The sequence below is a fragment of the Vulpes lagopus genome, chromosome 10, assembly GCF_018345385.1.
Source record: "Vulpes lagopus strain Blue_001 chromosome 10, ASM1834538v1, whole genome shotgun sequence".
Classification (NCBI taxonomy): domain Eukaryota; kingdom Metazoa; phylum Chordata; class Mammalia; order Carnivora; family Canidae; genus Vulpes; species Vulpes lagopus.
The window spans coordinates 54,947,927-54,967,384 of record NC_054833.1 but is presented as its reverse complement, the minus strand read 5'-3'; the positions used below and the strand labels follow the sequence as shown (position 1 = coordinate 54,967,384).

The following is a 19,458-nucleotide window of genomic DNA, read 5'->3' as shown; positions in this document are numbered from 1 at the left end:
CATGACCTGAGCCAAAGGCTCAACCACTTATCCACCTAGGCACCCCTGTTCCTTTTTATTGAAGAGTGGGTATTCACATATACTACCATTTCTTGAACTATTTACTTGTTGAAGAGCATCTGGGTTATTTTCAGTCTTTGACTGTTAGGAGGAAAACTGCTATAAGCAGTTTATGTAGAGATTTTTGTGTGAACATAAATTTTTGTTTTTCTGGGATAAATGCTCAGGAGTGCAATTGCAGCGATGTATGGTACTTCTGTGCTTGGTTTTAAAACACACTGCTGTGCTCTTCTAGAATGGCTGTATCATTTTACATTCCCATCAGCAATATGTGCATAATCCAGTTGCTCTGCATACTTACCAGTATTTGTTGTCATTCTTTTTTATTTTAGTCACTCTGATAAGTATGTATTGATAGGTCATTGTGGTTTTATTTTGCATTTTGCTGACAGCTAGTGAGCTTTTTGTGTGCTCACTTGCTGTCTCTAAGTCCTTTAAAGTGTGGTATCTCTTTGTGTATCTTGCTCATTTTATAATTGGATGGTTTATCTTTTATTGAGTTTTGAGAGTTCTTTATATACTATAGATACTAGTTTTTTGTTAAATACATGGTTTGCAAATATACTCTTCCATTCTGTTGCTTATCTCTTTATCCTTTTAATAGGATCTCCCACAGGTAAATATTTTATCAAGTACAACTTAGTATTTTTTTTTTTTTTTTAAGGATCTTTTGGTGTCAAGTTTAAGAACTCTATTTAGTCCTAGTTCTTGAAGCTTTTCTCCTACATTCTTTCCTAAAAGTTTTATAGTTTTATGTTTTAAGTCAGTGGTCCACTTTGAGTTAATTTATGTATAAAAAGTGAGACATGGGGTCACTTTCTTTGCAAGTGGATGTCCACTTGGTCCAGTGCCATTTATTGAAAAGGGAACTTCTTTTCCTTGAGTTGAAAATTGTTGTATGAATATATTTTTAGGTTCTCTGTTCTGTTCCATCAATTATATGTCTGTCTTTCCACCAGTACCACCCTGTTTTGATTACTTTAGCTACATAAGTCTTGAAATTGGGTAGACTGATTTCTCCTACTTTCTTCTTCTTTTTAAAAATTATTTTAGCTATTTAAGTTCCTTTGGCCTTTCTCTATATATTTTAGAATAATCCTAACTGTAAATAATGTTGCCAAGCCTTGGATAGGAATTGCACTAATTCTATTGGTTGTGGAAGAATTGACATCTTCATTATGTTAAGTCTTCCAATCCATGAACATGACATATCTGTCCATAGATATTTCTTGCTTTCTTTCATCAGAGTTGTGTAGTGTTCAGCATCTAAGTCCTATAAATATTTTGTTAGATGAACAATTAAGAACTAAGATTTTTTGAGTGATGATAGTGTCTTAAAGAATGGCTGTATCAGGTGAACAAGAGGGGAAGGGCTTTCTAGTCAAGGGAAGAATATGTGGAGTGGATTGCGAAGGGCCGTGATGGGGGTTTGGCTATTTCTTCTTAGGCAGTGGGAAGCTCTGCAACATGGGAGTGGTAGCACTAGTGAGGGCGGCAGTCACCTCTCTCCTCCTACTTCTCTCTAACAGGAAGTGTGGTGCTCAGACACAGGTGTGTGACGGGTGAGTGTTGAATGAATGAGCATTATGTGTTCATTGTATGTCTGTAGGGCAGGTATGGGACCACACTAGAGCTTGGGAGGCTTGCCAATAGGTGAATAGGTTTTGGTATATAAGTAGTTGATAATTTAATCCACAGAATAAGATTCAGTAATTCAAGGGGAGTGTTTAGGATTAAAGAATAATGGACAGAATTTAGACCCCAGGGAAAATAAAAGCAAGAGGGATAAGCAGAAAACTGAGGAGTGGTGGTTGTGGCTTGATTTGTTTGGTCCTACAGACCTGAGGATACAAGTGTCAGAAGCGTACCAGGTCATGATGAGGCAGGGACTGTGATGGGGATTTGGACTTGGCAGTTCTGGCAGTGTTGTTCCTAAGTACAAGTTTGGTTGTATAGGGAAAGCAGTGGCCAGGGAACAGAGAGGAGCATGAAGCTAAAGCTGCCCTTGAGCAGAGCATGTGGTGAGGAGGACACTTCGTGGAGTCTCCGGACCGACCAAGATCATCCACAGATGATCCTTGTCACAGGGATGCTGCTGTCGATAAATTTAAGGAAAGTGTGTGTGGGGTTTTATTTTCTAATTAAAATTCAGTTAATTTGTCCTTTATTTCAAAATTAAGGCTCATGACGGTATTCATAAATCTGTGCTCTTTCTCAGAGAGAGTTTTCAGTTTCAGTTGCCAATTTTATATGGAGATTGTGGAGAAGGAGAGGGTAGTAGGGAGAAGCAGCAAAAGGAGAGTAGTGGGGGAATTAGGAGGAGGATACTTCATTTGGGGAGAGAGATGGAGCGTGCCGACACCACCAGTTACTTTGCAGGGACAGCTTGACATCACAATGTAAGGTCTCTGTGTCTTAACTACAGGCACACCATAGGGGAATTTATTTTCACATTACTGGGGATGATTCTTATTTGGACTGATTAACTAAAAAATAATTTATGAGCCATGTATTTCCTGATGCTGTCATCACAAACAGCACATACTTTTGTCTCTGCAGACAGTTTCTATGTTACCTGGGGAGCCCGACACAACTCTGGAGCAAGGGCAGCCCCAGGACAGCCACTGCCTCCCCATGGAAAACCACTTGGAAAACTGAATTCTGCAGATCTCAAGGATGTTATCAGAAAGGTATAACTTGGGGCACATGGGGGGCTTAGTCGGTGGAGTGTCTGCCTTCGGCTCAGGTCATGATCTCAGGGTCCTGGGATCGAGTTCTGCATCGGGCTTCCTGCTCATGGGGGGGGGGGGTCTACTGCTCCCTCTGCCATCTGCCGTTTCCCCCTGCTCCTTCTCTCCCTCTCTCACTCATTCTCTCCCTCAAATAAATTTTAAAAATAAAGGGAGAGAGGTATAATTTGAATCGAGTTTGAATTGGGATTTGTTTATGATTACAGTCATTTAAGAAATATTGTAAGCTTTTTAAGGCAGATGAAGATTATACAACAGGCAGAACCAGTTCTTGTGGGATATAGTTGGTTGTGGTAGATCTAACTAAATTTATGCATACTCATACAGATATGGGTAAGATTGCCAAGGTACGTGTTGGCAGAAGAGAACATCTAGAGTACTGGTGTCCAAGTTTAGTGAGTATTAGAATCAGTTTGATAACCAGAACATATTCTGCCTCCTGGGCCCAGCCTGAGGAAGTCCCAGTGCACAGCTTGCACAGGCCCCCAGCTGATGTTGATTATATATGATTGATTGAAATTAATATTTGCTGTGGAAGTGAGTGTGGGTTTTATATCAAAAGTTTTCAAAAAAAAAAAAGTTTTCATGCTATGCGTGGAACAGATATTGTGAAGTTTGGTTATGTTGGAAGTTGTTAAGTATGTGAAGTTGAGTTGTCCTTCTCTTGTCTTCACACAGTTCCTGGTAGGGCAGAATGCCCACATGTGGGTTTTGGATTCATCCCCACGTGGTACATATTTACCAGAGTTCATAAAATTATTTTTTATGGTTTGCACACAGATTTTATTTGAAGCAACTAGTAAAATTTGAGAGTTTTTTTTTTTAAAGATTTTATTTATTTATTCATGAGAGATGTAGAGACACGGGCAGAGGGAGAAGCAGGCTCCATGCAGGGAGCCCGAATTTGAGAGTTTTTGAAGTTTTTCTAAGTAACCTACTATCTCTCACTATGTTTTACTCATATTAATGGTGTCCACAGGTATCTGATTATTGTGAGCCCTTGAAGCTGTTTGGTATCACACAAGCTTTCTTCATAGGAAGAGCTGGATTCCTGTTTAGGCTGTGGAGCATGAGATGACATACAGTCACTTAACCCCTTTTGCAGAGCTCATCAAAAATAAAGTCTTAATCTAGATGATTAGCATTTTTGTTTCATAATGGTGCGTGTACTAATTATAAAACATTCTTTGTGATTTTTTTTAAAAAGGGCCTTATTCATTATGGACGAGATAACCAGAATTTAGATATTTTACTTTTCCAAGAAGTCCTGGAGTATATGTCTAGGATAGACAGAGTGCTGAGCTTCCCTGGAGGCTCCCTTCTCCTGGCGGGACGCAGTGGTGTCGGGCGTCGGACCATCACTTCTTTGGTCAGTCATATGCATGGAGCAGTGCTGTTTTCTCCAAAGATTTCCAGAGGGTATGAACTGAAGCAGTTCAAAAATGATCTCAAACATGTGAGTCACTCAAATCTTTTGCTTTATCTGGTTTGAAATCACAATTAGTTGTTATTCTGAATGCCTTCAGGGACCATTATGTCTCTGACAGATACAGCAGTGCCTTTAATTTTGATCATTATTTTCCCCATGATTATTAGAAAATTGTATTTTATATACAGATAGGAAAAAGCTGCTTCTTAGGATTTCTAGCTCTGCTGGATTATGAGAGTTTAGGTGGACATGGAAGATGAAAGGACAGAGTTTCTATAGGACATGTGTGGATGTATTTAAAAGTGATCATCTGTCTTAGATGTGAAATCATTAACATTTTCCCTGTTTGTTCATGGACTGGATTTACTTTCCAAACTATGTGGCTGGAGTTTGATTTTTAATTTTGATTACAAAGAAAGAGAAAAGGGAGAAAAGAAAGATTTTTTTTAACGTAACAAATGGAAGTTTTAAACTGAGCCCTGTGTATTGAATTGTTATGCAGTCCTCTCTTCTCACTATGCAGGTGCTGCATCTTGCCGGGATTGAAGCACAGCAGGTGGTTTTACTCCTGGAGGATTACCAGTTTGTACATCCCACATTTTTGGAGATGATCAATAGCCTTTTGTCTTCAGGCAAGTGAATGATTTGTATTCAAAGAAAAATAATAATGTAAAGATTATTCAAGTAATGTTACCTTGTGTAAAATTGCATTTCAGAGGATATGTGCTATCAGCTTTTACTAAAGGGACATTGGGTTAAACACGCTTGGAGCTGGAGAATTGAGAAACCCCATTTTTATAAAATCAGGACATTGAAGAACAGAAAAATGATTAGTTTTTTTTTAAGATTTGATTTGAAAGGGAGAGAGCACAAGCAGGGGGAGGAGCAGAGAGTGAAGGAGAAACAGACTCCCCAGTGAGCATGGAACCTGATGTGGGGGTTGATCCCAGGACCCTGGGATTATGACCTGAGCTGAAGGCAGATGCTTCACTGACAGTCACTCAGGTGCCCCCCAAAATGATGATTAATGTCAGTGAATGTACTGAAAAACTGACTTCTATACTTTTGGTGGGACTGTTGCCTGTTACAGTCTTTTGGGAAAGTTATCAGCCAGTGTTATTTAACATAGCAGCTCTATTATGTGGAGAAATTTCTACCTACAAGATAATAGAATGAGTATGCGGGGAAATACATAGTATAATTTATAATAAAAAACGTGATAGAACCTCATTGTCCACCATTAGAGGAATGGTTGAATAATAGCCTGAACATGGATATGTAAGTACAGATATATTGTCAAAGTCTGAGGTCTCATGCTTCCCAAATCATGGTTTGCTCTTAATTGTCTCTTGAGCCACCTGACCTTTTTCGTGGTTTCCTGGAGGGGACACTTGCCGTTTCCCATATCTTTCTTTTCTGGAGGATTCATGAGATTTATTCAGATCTTTTTATGAGTAGTCACTGTTAGAATTGATATGAGGTAACTTAGCTTTAAGCTTGAACCAAGATGATTTTGTTATTTAAATACAAAGTAAACCTTGTTAAAAGCAAGTTTCCATGATGTTACTGTTATACCAAATCTTTAGTAAGTGCTTGTTTTGTGTCATGTTAGTGGGCTCTGACATGAAGTAGTCTTTTCTTCAGAATTTAATAGCTATGGTAGAAGAAAACATGTAATTTATAATATGAAGTATCTACACTTCAGTGTTGAAATGACTGCAGATGGGCCTCTCGTCATGCAGGTGGCTGATGTGTCTCCCATTCCCGAGTCCTGCAGAGGCAGTGCTGGAGTGGGAGTGGAGGCTCCCGGGGAACCTCTGTTGATTTTCAGGGTGTGTACCCCTGCAGTACTGCCTCAGCTGTCACTAGGTGGAGCCTGCTCCTTATGGCTGAAATAAACTGGTCCACCACATGGACAGCTTTTTGTTGTGATTTTCGTTTTTTGTTTTGTTTGTGAAAGCAAACGTCCAAATAAGCATTAATGTAGTAATTATTGTTTTTCTCTTAAGAAAAATTGGCCTTTATTATCAAGTTATAACTGCAAAATTCGTAAGTTAAATTTTACCAATATTTTTAGCAAAAAAGTATTTGAAAAATACTTTCAGAGAAAATAGGCCTTTGTCCCTTTTTTCTTTTTTTTTTTTTTGTCCCTTTTTTCTATTTCAAATTCTTTTTTTTCCATTTGAAAGTAGTCATTTATTAACTGACTATATTACAAAAATAATCATGGTAGATACCTTTGTTCATCAATAAGCCTATTGATCTGGTCTTCCCTGTTGCCGGCATCTCCACCTTCTACAAAATGGGTTGTCCTTCTCTTCATTCACACAGAGCAGATAATTTGACAGGCCATAAAAAGGTGTTTGCTTCTTTGAAACATTGTCCAACAGATCTTGTGAATCGGACCTCCATGCAGAAGATGCCATATTTACCAAGAGATCAGGCAATCTGTGTTATCTTCCTATTGATCTTGCTATAACCATGCTTGTAGATCAGTTCAGTCACTGACTTCAGGGTTGGGTCCCCTCATGCTGTATATGGTTCCACAATCCTTAGCATGTTCACTGAAGCCTTGTTGAGCTTACCCAAGGTGCCATTGAAGATCTGGCAAAGGAGAAGCTGCTACACCTTTCGAACTTTTGGGCTCCCACTGTTGATCCTCTGATCTGATGACAAATGCCAGTTTGGGTTCCACAGACAGATGGAAGTTGCCAGCTTTTCTCACCATTCTCACCATTCTCATCATTCGAATCTCAATTTTGTACATCTGTCTATATTCCTTGTGGTAATGCTCACCTTTTTCATAGATAAGTTTTCTCCTTGCCTTTCAAAGCATCTTTTGGGTAAACTTTTCTCAGATGCTTGATCTTCAGCTCTGTGAAATTCATTTACTTTTTATTAAGGGTTTTTGGCACAGCAGGAACCTCCGTCTTCTTCTCTTCTGTACCCTCCATGGTTCCAGACAGAAAAGAGGAATTCAAATTCATACTTGCTATAGTGGATAGTATGTACATAGAGCTAGCTTTCTTTGCTAAATTTAAGGAATCAAAAGTGTCTTGGTATGGCCAAAATTTAGAGAAAGAGCAGATTTGTTTGTGGGTGTGTGTTTGAATTTGGACAAGCTTGGTGGGTGGGGAGTGGTCTGGCACCTCTGAGTTGGGTCTAACATGGATCAGGCTGTGATAGGCCCTCTGTGAATTCACTACCTTGGAGTTGTAGCATAAGGGTTTTCACTTAATCTTACTGTTTCTTGCAACCTTTAAATATATTGGCCTAACAGACCTGTTATGTGCCAGTCCCAGTTCTAAATACTGGATTTATAGTGGTGAATAAGACATAGTCCAGCCCCTATCAAATACTTGTAGTCTTAATCCATTGTGATTTGCCTTTCATCATTCTGTTGCTGAGTGGCAGGCCACGGACTAGTTCTGTACAGGCTCACTTATTCATTCATCTAATATATATTTATCCTCCAGATACTTTGTTAAGTGTGTTCTAAGGTTAATATTGAACCTGATCAAATATTTGGCCCTTGGGAATTCAGAATCTAACTGAGAAGGAAAGGAAAAGACTTCATTTATGGTTACTTGATGCAATAAATGCTTAACAGTGATATGTTTAGACGTGTGAAAGAGAAAGAGTGCTTTCCTCAGTGCACAGGCAGTCAGTAGAGGCTCCTGGGTGTGGCAGTCAGCACAGCAGTGTCTCAGGGTCGATGGTCATTCTTGGGGGAAGGTAGAGGTCAGAGGAAGACTGCGGGTATAAATCCCAGGAAGGAGGAGTATTCTATTATATTTATGGAACAGGAAGATGTTCACTGAGGCTGGAATACGAGGTCTTGTGTGGAGGGGTAGAGAGAAAGACAGGTGTGCAGTTAAATGACCTGCTGTCATTCATGGCTTGCTTAGGAGTTTGAGTTTATCAAATGAAGGCGACAGAGGTAAATTTGTGATAGGATTTTTGGAAAGAGGCTGAGTAAGAGCAGACTGACAAAAAGTAGAAAAAGTATTGGGGATCTAAAATGTGTTTGAATTAGGGTGATGTGGCTAAAATTCACAAGAAGCGCCATGTTCCATAGGTGAAGTTCCTGGACTTTATACCCTAGAAGAATTGGAGCCTTTGCTGTTGCCTCTTAAAGATGAAGCTTCTCAGGATGGTTTTTTTGGACCTGTCTTCAATTACTTTACATATAGTAAGTAACTATATTGAATCCATCAATTCAAACTCTGGTTCATGTGAAATAAATACCATCTAATTTGCTATATTTTCTAATTAGGTTGCAGAATTATCTTAAATCTTGGGTCTATTTGGTAATTTTATTCTTTTTTATGGTGCTTTGGAAAGCTAACCTGTAGTAAAAGCATGTTAACAAAATTTTAGCAAGAGGGAAGGATGAAAGTGTTTGAATGTTTCTTGGAATATTTACTTTGCTGCCTTTGTTTTTGCGTGTTAAAACTAGTGTTTAGAATGCCCTGTCTCAGAAGATTATTGAACCGTTTCAGTTTTGCCAGACTCTATAGTTTCTGGCTCAACAACTCTCTGTGATCACAGAAGCAGCTTTATGTGCACTGAAAATACCTAACATGGAAGAAGTGACTATTAGGCACTAATGATACCATCCCAACATTACTGCTACACTTCTCTCCTTTTTGTCCCTAAGAGAACATCTATTGTTGACATAGACAAAGTGGTTAAAGAGCTATCCCCCCCCTTAAGTTCACAAGGAAACTACCACATGTCTAAGAAACACATCCTCCCAATGTTGTTAGAGACATTTCAGAACACAGGAAGTGAAGCAAAGTTTCCAGATTCCTTTTTATGAAGGGAAAATAATACTGATATTGAAACAGGAAAAATACATTTCTCCTAAAGGAAGATTGGAGATCAGTTTGCTTGTGAATATTGAAACCAAAATCCTTGAAAGAAAAATTGCCAGGTAGAATCCAGTATCACGTTTGAGGAGGAACACACAAAACAGCAGTATGTTGATGACACTTACCTCTTCTGGATTCCATCTGTGTCTTTTCTCCTAGCATATGCACACACACACATGCACACACAGATGCACATACAAGTGCAGACACACGTGTGCACGCATGCACACAAGTACTATAAAAATAACTATAATATTGTTTAATGGCTGTACCATTTCATTTTAGAAAATTTTAAACTCATAGAAGCAGACCATATATAGATTTCCCCAGTTGTTATTTTTGTGATGTCCATGATAATTTTTTTTTTTTTAGGAATTCAGCAAAACTTGCATATTGTCTTGATAATGGATTCTGCAAATTTAAACTTCATAATAAACTGTGAGAGCAATCCAGCTTTGCATAAGAAATGCCAGGTGTTGTGGATGGAGGGTTGGTCAGATAGCAGCATGAGGAAAGTAAGTTTCACATTTAAGTGTGGAAATGAAAAGTAGCATATTTTCTTTTTGAAGTTACATATTTTCCTGACTTTGCTTTGGTGTTTATTATATTACTTTAATTGTGGCGCTGAACATAGATGTTTGAAAACCTCTCTTTAGCTCTTGTATGACATTTTAGTTGAGTTGAACTAAAGAAGATTATGTTGAAGATTATGTTCATAATTAAGGATTACAGAGGTATTTATTATACTTTAAAAATTTTATTCATTCATTCATTTATTATACTTAAAAAATTTATTCAGCTAGCCTGTCCTAGACTAGCTTAAAATAGAAGCATCACAGCAATAATTTTAGCCATTTTTTTAATTAAAAAAAATTTTTTTTTTGAAAAACATCTATCAGTGCTACATGTTGGGAGGGGGATGTGTTTAAAGTGTGTACCATCCTAACTGGAAGCCTCTTACATTGCTTTGTTTGATAAATAATACTTTTCACTATTGTCTCTTTGAATGATATTTATATTCTCAAGCATTGGTTTTTTTCATTTTTGTGTAATAGAGATACAGACTATTGCCTATCATGAGTCAAAGGGATAAGAGACAAGGTTTTACAGATGAGATGATATTTTAGTTAGATTTCAGCAAGTAGATAAAGGGCAGGAAAATCATTCTGGTCTTAAGAAGCCACATGAGCAAGAGGCTTCACTAAGAAGTAATTGGGTCTCTAATGTGTGCCACTGTTCTATATGTTGGGGTTAGAGCAGCGAAAAAGCAGACAAAAGTCCCTGACCTCATGGAATTTACATGGTTTTGGGGGATCACTGGGTTGAATGCTTTCTTCATGGAGATCCGAGATGACAGCATGCCTGGTGATTCTGAGGGTCAGCAAGAAGCCATTTCAGCTACAGTGTGATTCCAAGGGAGAGTAGTTGGGTGTGAGGTCAGGGAAGTAAGAGGACAACAGTTAAGATGGGGCTTTATAGACCTTTCTAAGGATTTTAGCTTTTCCTGGGAACAGGTGAGGGAACCTTTGGAAGTTTATAAACAAAACTGCTGTAATGTTGTAATGGGATTACTTTGGCTTCCAGGTTGAGAATAGAGGCTAGAAGGCAAGAGTAGAATTAGTTACAAGCTGTTGAATCCAAGTAGAGAGAAGGATGGTGTACATTAGGGAAGGAGTAGTAGAGGCACTGACAAGTGGTTGGATTCTGGATATGTGTTACTATAGAAACAACGGAATTTTGCTGACAGATTGTACTGAGGTGTAAAAGGAGATGAGGATCCAGGATACTGTCAAGTATGTTGGCTCGAGTCTATCAGCGGAGAATGGGAAGACTGAGAAAAGCATTTCAAGAGGAGGATATGAGGCCTTTGGTCTTAGATGTGTTAAGGAGAGATGTCAGACATCCAAGTTGCAGGGCTGAGAAGGCAGGCATCTGGATGTAGAAGAGTGGAGGTTGGTGGAAAGAAAGGCCAGGTATTCAGGATAAAACATTGGGAATTATCAGAGTATAGGGGTATGTAAAGTGATGAGAATGAAGGACATTGTCAAGGAAGGAGCATTAACAGCAAGGGGAAGGGATTCAAAGACTGAACTCTGGGGCTCCTCAACATTAAGAGAGTGACATGAAGAAGAGGGAACAGCAAAGGACACTGAGAAGGAGCTGCTGGGGACAAAAGAGGAAAACCAGCAGAGCGTGAAGACAAGCCAAGTCTAGAAGCTAAGAAAGACTGTGTTCATAGTAGTAAGGGATGATGAACTGTACACATGCACATATATGAGGCCTTGGAGGTGATTGTTGGCTCCAACAACATGGAGGTCATTCGTGATCTGATAAAGTGGTTCCAGTTAGTGGTTGCCATATTGGAATGTGTTCAGAATGAATGAGAAGAGGGTTGGAGAGAGTGAATGTGGTCACCTCTTGTGAGGAATTGTGTTAAAGTAGAAGAGAGAAATGGATTAGTAGGAAGGAAGTAGGTAAATATAATGCTTTTAAAAATTTTTTTTAAAAATTAAAAAATTTAAGATAGGACATACTATTGTATGTTCATGTACTGTTGGGAATGCAAAAGAGGAAACAAAAATATTTGAAAGTCAGGGAAACATGTCACTGGTGCACAAGTGAGGGGTTAGGGACTGGCCTTTGCATGCAGAAGGGAAACCGCATCCATTACAAAGGCAAAGAAAGCAGAGTACAGAGGCCCAGGTGCAAGTAAGTGGGCAAGTGTGGTAGTGGGAAGAGCTGGACAGTCTTCTGTCTGCTTCTGTTTCCTTAGCAAAAGGAAGGAAGATGATGAGAGAAAAGCTGAGGGAAGAGTTGTGGAGTCCTGGTGGGATGGAAGAAGATATACAGAGTAGTTTGGAAGAGTGAAAGAGAGGAAGGCTGAGGAGAAAGGAGGGGTATGAGGGCTGGGTGGTATAAAGGTTGGTGTGAGGTAGCAGTCAGGAAGGTCAGCATTTGGCCAGAATTGGGGCTTTGCTACTTGAGTATGACCAATTGAGTTAGGGCCACAGAGTTGAGGAATTATGATAGGGAGAATGGTGAATGGAAGTGTGGGGATGTTCCAGTTAATAGATCGCAGGTCTTGGTGGAGCGTGAGGCTGATTGACCTTACAAAGGAGACAAGCTGGGGGTAAGTGGGATATCTGTGAGTGAGATGATGGAATTATTTTAGTTATGGTTAGTGACAGTTTGAGGTAGGGTGTGATTGGCTGAGGAAAAGGTGGTGGAGAAGGCAATAAATAGGAGAGGTGATGATATTAGTAGGCATTAGGAGCATTAATTTGCCATTTTTATTTCGGGTGGGGAAATGGAGGTAAAAAGAAGTGGGACCAGTCCAGCCAGGAGCACTGTGCTTATGGACAGTGGTGTTTAGGGGTAGACCATTATTTTGTCACCAAGCTTTATTGAGATATAATTGACAAATATAAATTGTACATATTTAATGTGTACAATGTGATGTTTTGGTGTATGTATATGTTGTGAGATGTTTACCACAATCAAACTACTTGACATAAGGGGTAGACTATTTCAAAGAAAGCGAGTTTCCTAAGAAAAAATTTCAATTGATTTGGAAGGATAAATTTAAAATATTCTCACAGATGCTCGAGTGTTTTGGCAGAAATCAGTGAAGATGTTTGAGGGAAAAAAACCATACTCTGTGGTCAAGAACCATGGCACTTCCAGATTCTTCATCAGTGAAAGGGGTCTTTTGTCTGATATTGTTTTTTTTTTTTGATATTGTGTTTAATCTGGGAGATTCTGAAATTGAGACTTTGACCTGCCCACCAGATTACTTGTGTTTCCTGTTGCAAAAATGTCAGAGTTCTACTATAATTTTTTCTTAAGAAACTAAGAATATTTTATTTTTGTTTTTTTGTATATTTAAATTAGTACTCTTATTAGACTGTCATACTTTTCATCATAATAATATGTTTTTGAAACTTGATTTTCTTATTTCTGATAGTGGTAAAAACCTAGCAGTAGCCTGACAACAGATAGTTTGTAGGATTATCAATTGTGAAATTGTTAATTTCCAGTTGTGGAATTACTTTCATTTATTTTTAGTTATTTCTCAAGAAAGCTTAGAATCTTTACTATCCCTTTATGCCACGATGTCAAATAAAACTTTTTATTTTTCTCATTGAATGACTTTAAATGGTACTTGTGATTATTTTCTAATTCAGTCTAAACCGGGATTGCCCTCATTTCACATGGTCTAATCATTTTTCAAGTGAGGTGTTATCACCAATTTGCAGTCAATTAATGGTTGTTGTATGTCAAAATCTTGTATAGGGAATAATGTCTTCTGAAGATGGATATATTCCTTATTTTTCTTAGACTGGTAATACACCTAGAATTTTTTTTTAACCTCTGACACTGGGTTTATTTGAACTTTTTCATACTAAGTTGTGGTTTGAAGAAATGCTTTTCCTGTTTTAGATACCCGAAATGTTATTCAGTGAAACAGATGGTGAAGAGAAGTATAGCGATAAAAAAAGGAAAGAAGAAAAGAAAAAAAGCTCAGGTATTTGGATGAAATTGTCTTGGTAAAATAATTGCCATTTTCTGATGTTATAGATTAATTAAGGATTCACAGTGATTATGAATTTGAATAATGATTAACTAACATGAATATTTCTTTAAGATTTATTTATTTATTAGAGAGAGAGAGAGAGAGAGAGAATGAGTAGGAGGGCCAGAAGGAGAGGGAGAGAATCCCAAGCCGACTCCTCACTGAGTGTGGATCCGGATGCTGGGCTTGATCCCGACCCTGAGCCAGAATCAAGAGTCAGTGGCTCAATCTACTGAACCACCCAGGCTCCCTGTAATGAATGTTTCTTTTAATGAAAAGTAAATTAAAGCTGTATTTATAAACCCATGTTTATGTCAGTTTATATAGGACCTAACTCATTATTGTTTACATTTAAGAAGTTAAATATATTTTTGACCCAGATGATTGTATGTTCTGCTTACATTGTCTGGGGTCTTTGACTTGAAGGCTAAACTTTTCATATTAGTTTTCACTTTTCACTTAGCACAAAACGGATACATGAAAAAGGTTTATGGTGTTCTTTGAGTGTGGACGTAGTATTTTCTTAATTATACTCTTATTTTTTCCAGTTTCGAATTAATTTTCAATGTGGTCTTTTTTTTTAAATATAGCACATTCATTAATTTATGTATCTCACCATCTAGTCACCAAATAGCTATCGAACTTGTTTTACCTTAGGTAGTGGGCAGGATCCTAGAGATGACTTAGAGCTCATAGTGTTGTGGAGAAAAGCAAGAATTAAGTTTTATATCAGCATAAACTCTGATATGGTGAGATAAATGATGGTGGGAGTTTTGGGGAAGTGCCTTTTGAAAGTGAGACCACTGACTGGTAGATGTTACAGCAGACAAGCCTTTTGGGGAAGGGTATTCTGGCTACTAAAGTGACTAGCAGGGAAAAGGCTCAGAGAAATAAAAGAGGTATTTCACTGGATCTATAAGCAGCCCGATGGTTAGAACATGTTCTTGTAAGCAGTTAAGTACTGGATGACGAGGACAAGACAGGTTTGGTCCATCCTTTTCCTCAGTTACTGGAAAATAGGTTGGGTGTAGGGAGAAGCCAAAGGTGATGAGACTGCTGTGGAAGGCCACTGCAGTAATCCAAGAGGACAAATGGACTTGGGGTCCCAGGAAGCATCTGAAGGGGCGCCTGAGTTACATGATGGCCATGACATGCAAAGATGGAGGATGCAAGGACATGTCTCAGGGTTCTGGCTTAGAACATTAATTAGAAGTTGACTTTATTGACCTAGGTAGAGAATATGGAAGAAAATAGATTGAGGTGATAAGAGGAAGATAATGTGCTTAGTTACGGATGTGTGGCATCCTATGTGAACTGACTCATTTTTTGGCCTGTTTTTTGCTGTGTCAAATGAGAATGTCTCTGTGTTATTTGGTTTGGCATTTCTTTTCCATTCAAGCAGCTTTTATTGTGCTTACTTCTGAATTACATGTAGTTCTAACTAATATATGTCATGACAATCTGTAGATTTATCTTTCTTACAGCAATAAAAGTGTTCAGAGGAAATACGTTACAGTGAACAGGTAGAGACCACTGAAATTAAATAATTCAAATTCATAGGGAATGTGGGAGCTGTGAATGGATGTCTAGGAATACCTGTATACCTTTATGCAAAGATGATACCTCATATTTTTAGTTCTAGGTAGAAGTATCTGGTATAGAAGTAGTTAAGATGATTTTTCTCTGATTCACAATGGATCATGTGTATATTAAGTTGTTTTTTTTTTCTCTTTCTAGTTGATCTCGATTTTCTGAAATCATTTTTATTAATCCATGAATCTTGTAAAGCATATGGTGCTACACCAAGCCGATATATGACCTTTTTACGTGTGTATTCTGCCATTAGTAGCAGCAAGAAAAACGAACTATTAAAAAGACAAAGTCATTTGCAGGTACAATATTGGTAATCTCTAATTATTTTACTTATCTATGGAAACAAGGGTTATGTATATCACAATCCATTGCCTGTGCCATGTATTTGGTATAAATGAGTACCGTATTGTATTATATGCCTTAAAACAGTCTCACCTACCAATGTGGCTCAGTAGGCATAGTAATGGTTTTGTAATTTTTATTTAGATTCAATATTTTTTTTCTTCACTGGGTGGTATTTATGTGCTTTTGGTAGTTTATGATCTTTAAAAGTTTCTGTAACATGAAAACATTTTCAGAAATTCAGAAATGTCTATTAATTAAAATATATCTGAGACTAAACTTTATAATAACCTTTAAAATTAAAATTATACTTTATAAAATAATACTTTTATCCATGTCACCTGGTACATTATGAACAGTTGTCTTTCTGCATTTCTGTGATTATAGAGCTTCAACTTAAATGTGGCATTAAAGGCCAGCCATGGAAGTTGTCTGAGAGCATTTCCTCTCCAAAGTCAGTGTCATAAACTAGGATCCATCCTAATAGACAATGTCATCTTTATCACTCTAATGGTTCACTTTCACCCATAGCAAGCCACTGACTATATGTGTTTTGGGAAGGTCATTTTCCTGATTTGGTTCTCTCTGTGGTGCTGTGGGTAAATTACTTAAACTTGTTGACTTGAGACTTAATTGAATTAGTTGTGAGAGTATTAGATAAAATACATATGCACATATGTATTTTATGTAGCAACATAAAATTGCTCAGTAAATATTGGTTATATTCCATTTTGCCATTACTGTCTTCCCAGATCTTCTCATTTGTTAGTGACAAAAACCCAACTCCTATTATAGAAGAGGAGGAATATTTTTCATGTCCATTCCTTGCATTATTCATGGGCGGTGGGATAGGGTGCCATACTGGCCTGCCCAGGGTCAGATACCCACCCAAAGAATAGGTAGCCCACCAGAACCGTATGTGAGGCAGCCTCCTATAAAAAAAAGGTAGACACTGGATGTACAGAACCAAGGTATGTCCAGTATGAAAGAGTAGTCAGGGAGTATGAAAAAGCTGAAATATGGAAAAGCTTTATTGAGTTTTTCCTTGTTTTCTGTTTTCTCTCTCATAGAATGCAGTGGATAAAAATCATGATCTTTAAGCTCTCAAATATGTGTTGATCTGTTTAGCTTTACTGACGCTTTAAAATCCGTGTTTCCTTTATGCATCTGTGGTGTCTTTTACTACCTCCTAACGGGTGTACAGTTGAATAAGTCATTATGATTAGCAGTAAGGAAAAACCCAAGGCCACATGCAAGTGTTTGATGTGTACACACTTAGTTATTCCTGGATGCTTTCTTATAGATTTTATTTACCGTGTGTGTATAAAATTCCTTTTTAAATTGTTAGCTAATTTTACTGATACAGGCTGGTGTGTCTAAACTGAATGAAGCTAAAGCTCTTGTGGATGAGCTGAACAGAAAGGCTGGAGAACAAAGTGTATTACTTAAAACTAAGCAAGATGAAGCTGATGCGGCCCTTCAAGAGATCACAGTGTCAATGCAGGTAATGTTCTAAGAGAGCACAGAAATGTAGCCAGTAGGGAGACTGTTGATGCCTGATTGTGTGGAAAAATTACATTTTTACATATGTGGATTTAAAAAATCTCTCTTGTCTGTGCTGAGTCAGACTGGTGGTATTAAGTACTTGAGCTTTGTGGAAGAGCATAGATTTTTCCCATGTTATTCTAAAATCATAGTTATAGTCTTCTCAATTCACCATTTACTAACTCAATCTAAACCCTATAAATATACAAATATAAACATTTTAAGTGGATATAGGTTTGTCTGTAAGCAATTTTGTTTACCCTCTGCTAGTTGATATTTCCTTTTATTTTTCTTAAACTCATCTCCTTCAGGCTTCAAGGATTTTTTTCACCTGTCTTTAATATTCTCAAGATTTACAAAAGAAGCATTTTACTTATGCTTTCATGATATTTTAATATTTTGATTCTACCTACTCTTTGCCATTGTCCTTCCTTTATCGAACCTTTCTGAGGAGATTTCTTTGACATCCTTCCCTGCCCAGGTCATGTGCTCTGCCTGAGCCCTCTCAGGATGCACTTGCCCGTGCTTCTGTGCTGACCCCCCATGTTCCTTTCTTCATCCTTCAGCCCTGCTCTCTCCGAGTTTCAGACTCAAATCCCCAGTGGTCTGCTTAGAAGTCTCATGAACATTATGGCTGGGTTGTATTCTTTGTATGTGTTTCCCACATCTTTATCCATTCATCAATTGGTAGACACTTGGGCTCTCTCCATAGTTTGGCTGTTGTTGATAATGCTACTATAAACACATGGGTACAGGTGCCCCCTTTGAATCTGTACTTTTGTATCCTTTGGGGTAGATACCCAGTAGTACAATTGCTGGATGATAGGGTAGCTTTATTTTTAACTACTTGAGGAAACTACACTATTTTCCAGGGTTGTTGCACCAGTTTGCATTCCCAAAAACAGTATAAGAGGGTTTCCCTTTCTCCACATCCTCACCGACATCTGTAGTTTCCTTATTATTGACAATGTAGCTAATTATTCAAGACAGAACTTATAAATTATATTAGACTTAAGTTCTCTCAATCCCTACCTTTAATGAATCCCTAAATCCTGTTACTTTACCTCCTTGATTATGTCTCATATGTGTTTCTCCATCTTCATGTTGGTGACTGTTAACGTTACTGCGAGTCTAATACCTCTTCTAATTAAATTAACTTCAATATTTGTTAGACTAATGTATAAATCTCATTAAAAGCAAGTGGCACAAATACTCAATAAGATTGGAAGGAGTATGATTTAAATACTGTTGAACTATAGCGATCAAGGCACTGTGATACTGGTGTAGTAAGAGGCAGATCCTTGGAACATTATGGCGTTCAGAAATAGACATGTACATAGTGAATTGATTTTATACAAAATGGAGATTTTATACAAAATTTTATACAATTAAATGGGGTAAGGGTAGTATCTTTTAAAAATGGTATTTAAATATGCATGTAGAGGAAAAATGATCTTTATTCTTGTACAAAAATTAACTGAATATGAGTCATAGGTCTAAATGTACAGCATAAAATTATAAAACTTTGGAAGAATACAGGAGAAAGTGTTTATGATGTTGGATGAGACAAAGATTTTTTAGGTGTGATACCAAAATAGAAGAAGAAAAAGTTAATGAATTGGACTCTATTGAAATTAAGCACTTATGCTCTGTTAAGTAAGTCTGAAGAAAATTAAAAGGCAAGTCACAGACTGGGAGAAATTATTTACAAACATAAATTTGATAAATAATTTGCATCCAGAATATACAGAAACTGTTATAACACAAAAATAAAAAGTCTAATTGAAAAATGGGCAAAAGATTTGAAGGTGTCCTGTGTGACAGAAAACGCAGGAAAGGCCAGAAAACAGGAAGAGGTGCTCAGCAGCCTAAGTCATCAGGAAATGTAAACCCCTTGTTTTTAGATACTGAAAGTGTTGTTGCGTTTTTTTCCATTCTCTCTTGTCAAGACTGAGACATTCCAAGTTAAGTTCTGACCCTTTGCAGGTGATCTTTCTCTTTTTGCCCCTCCCTGGAGCCTTGTTGAATATATTCTTCTGAAGGTGACATGGTCTGCCTTAGCTATGGGTAATGTCCCCTGTGTTGGATAGCCTGTGGAGTCCACCCCTCCCACCCCCCCACCCCTGCGCCACTGGGGCGCTACTGCTGTAGCCCTAGGGTGGAGGGGTGGGGGTTGGTCCTATGTCCTCTTTGTCCTCCCTGTCTTCCCCTTCTAGGATGCTTATTGCTTGGACTTTGGACTTCCTGGTCTGCTTTCTCTAATTTTCTTAACGTTTTCTCACTTTTTTTCTT

At 37.9% G+C, this 19,458-nt stretch overlaps 1 protein-coding gene across 12 annotated transcripts in view; it reads left to right on the top strand.

Moving 5' to 3' along the window:
• Positions 1-19,458, top strand: part of DYNC2H1 (dynein cytoplasmic 2 heavy chain 1) — a 344,376-nt gene that overhangs the window by 94,589 nt on the left and 230,329 nt on the right. For 10 of the 12 annotated variants that reach the window (XM_041770022.1, XM_041770021.1, XM_041770024.1 and 7 more), the window contains 8 exons: positions 2,620-2,750; positions 4,018-4,266; positions 4,763-4,871; positions 8,318-8,431; positions 9,486-9,628; positions 13,554-13,638; positions 15,424-15,578; positions 16,970-17,125. In XM_041770022.1, coding sequence (XP_041625956.1) covers positions 2,620-2,750; positions 4,018-4,266; positions 4,763-4,871; positions 8,318-8,431; positions 9,486-9,628; positions 13,554-13,638; positions 15,424-15,578; positions 16,970-17,125 — 1,142 coding nt within the window. The remainder of the gene's footprint in view (positions 1-2,619; positions 2,751-4,017; positions 4,267-4,762; positions 4,872-8,317; positions 8,432-9,485; positions 9,629-13,553; positions 13,639-15,423; positions 15,579-16,969; positions 17,126-19,458) is intronic. The other 2 variants (XM_041770019.1, XM_041770016.1) reach the window with 1 other exon arrangement.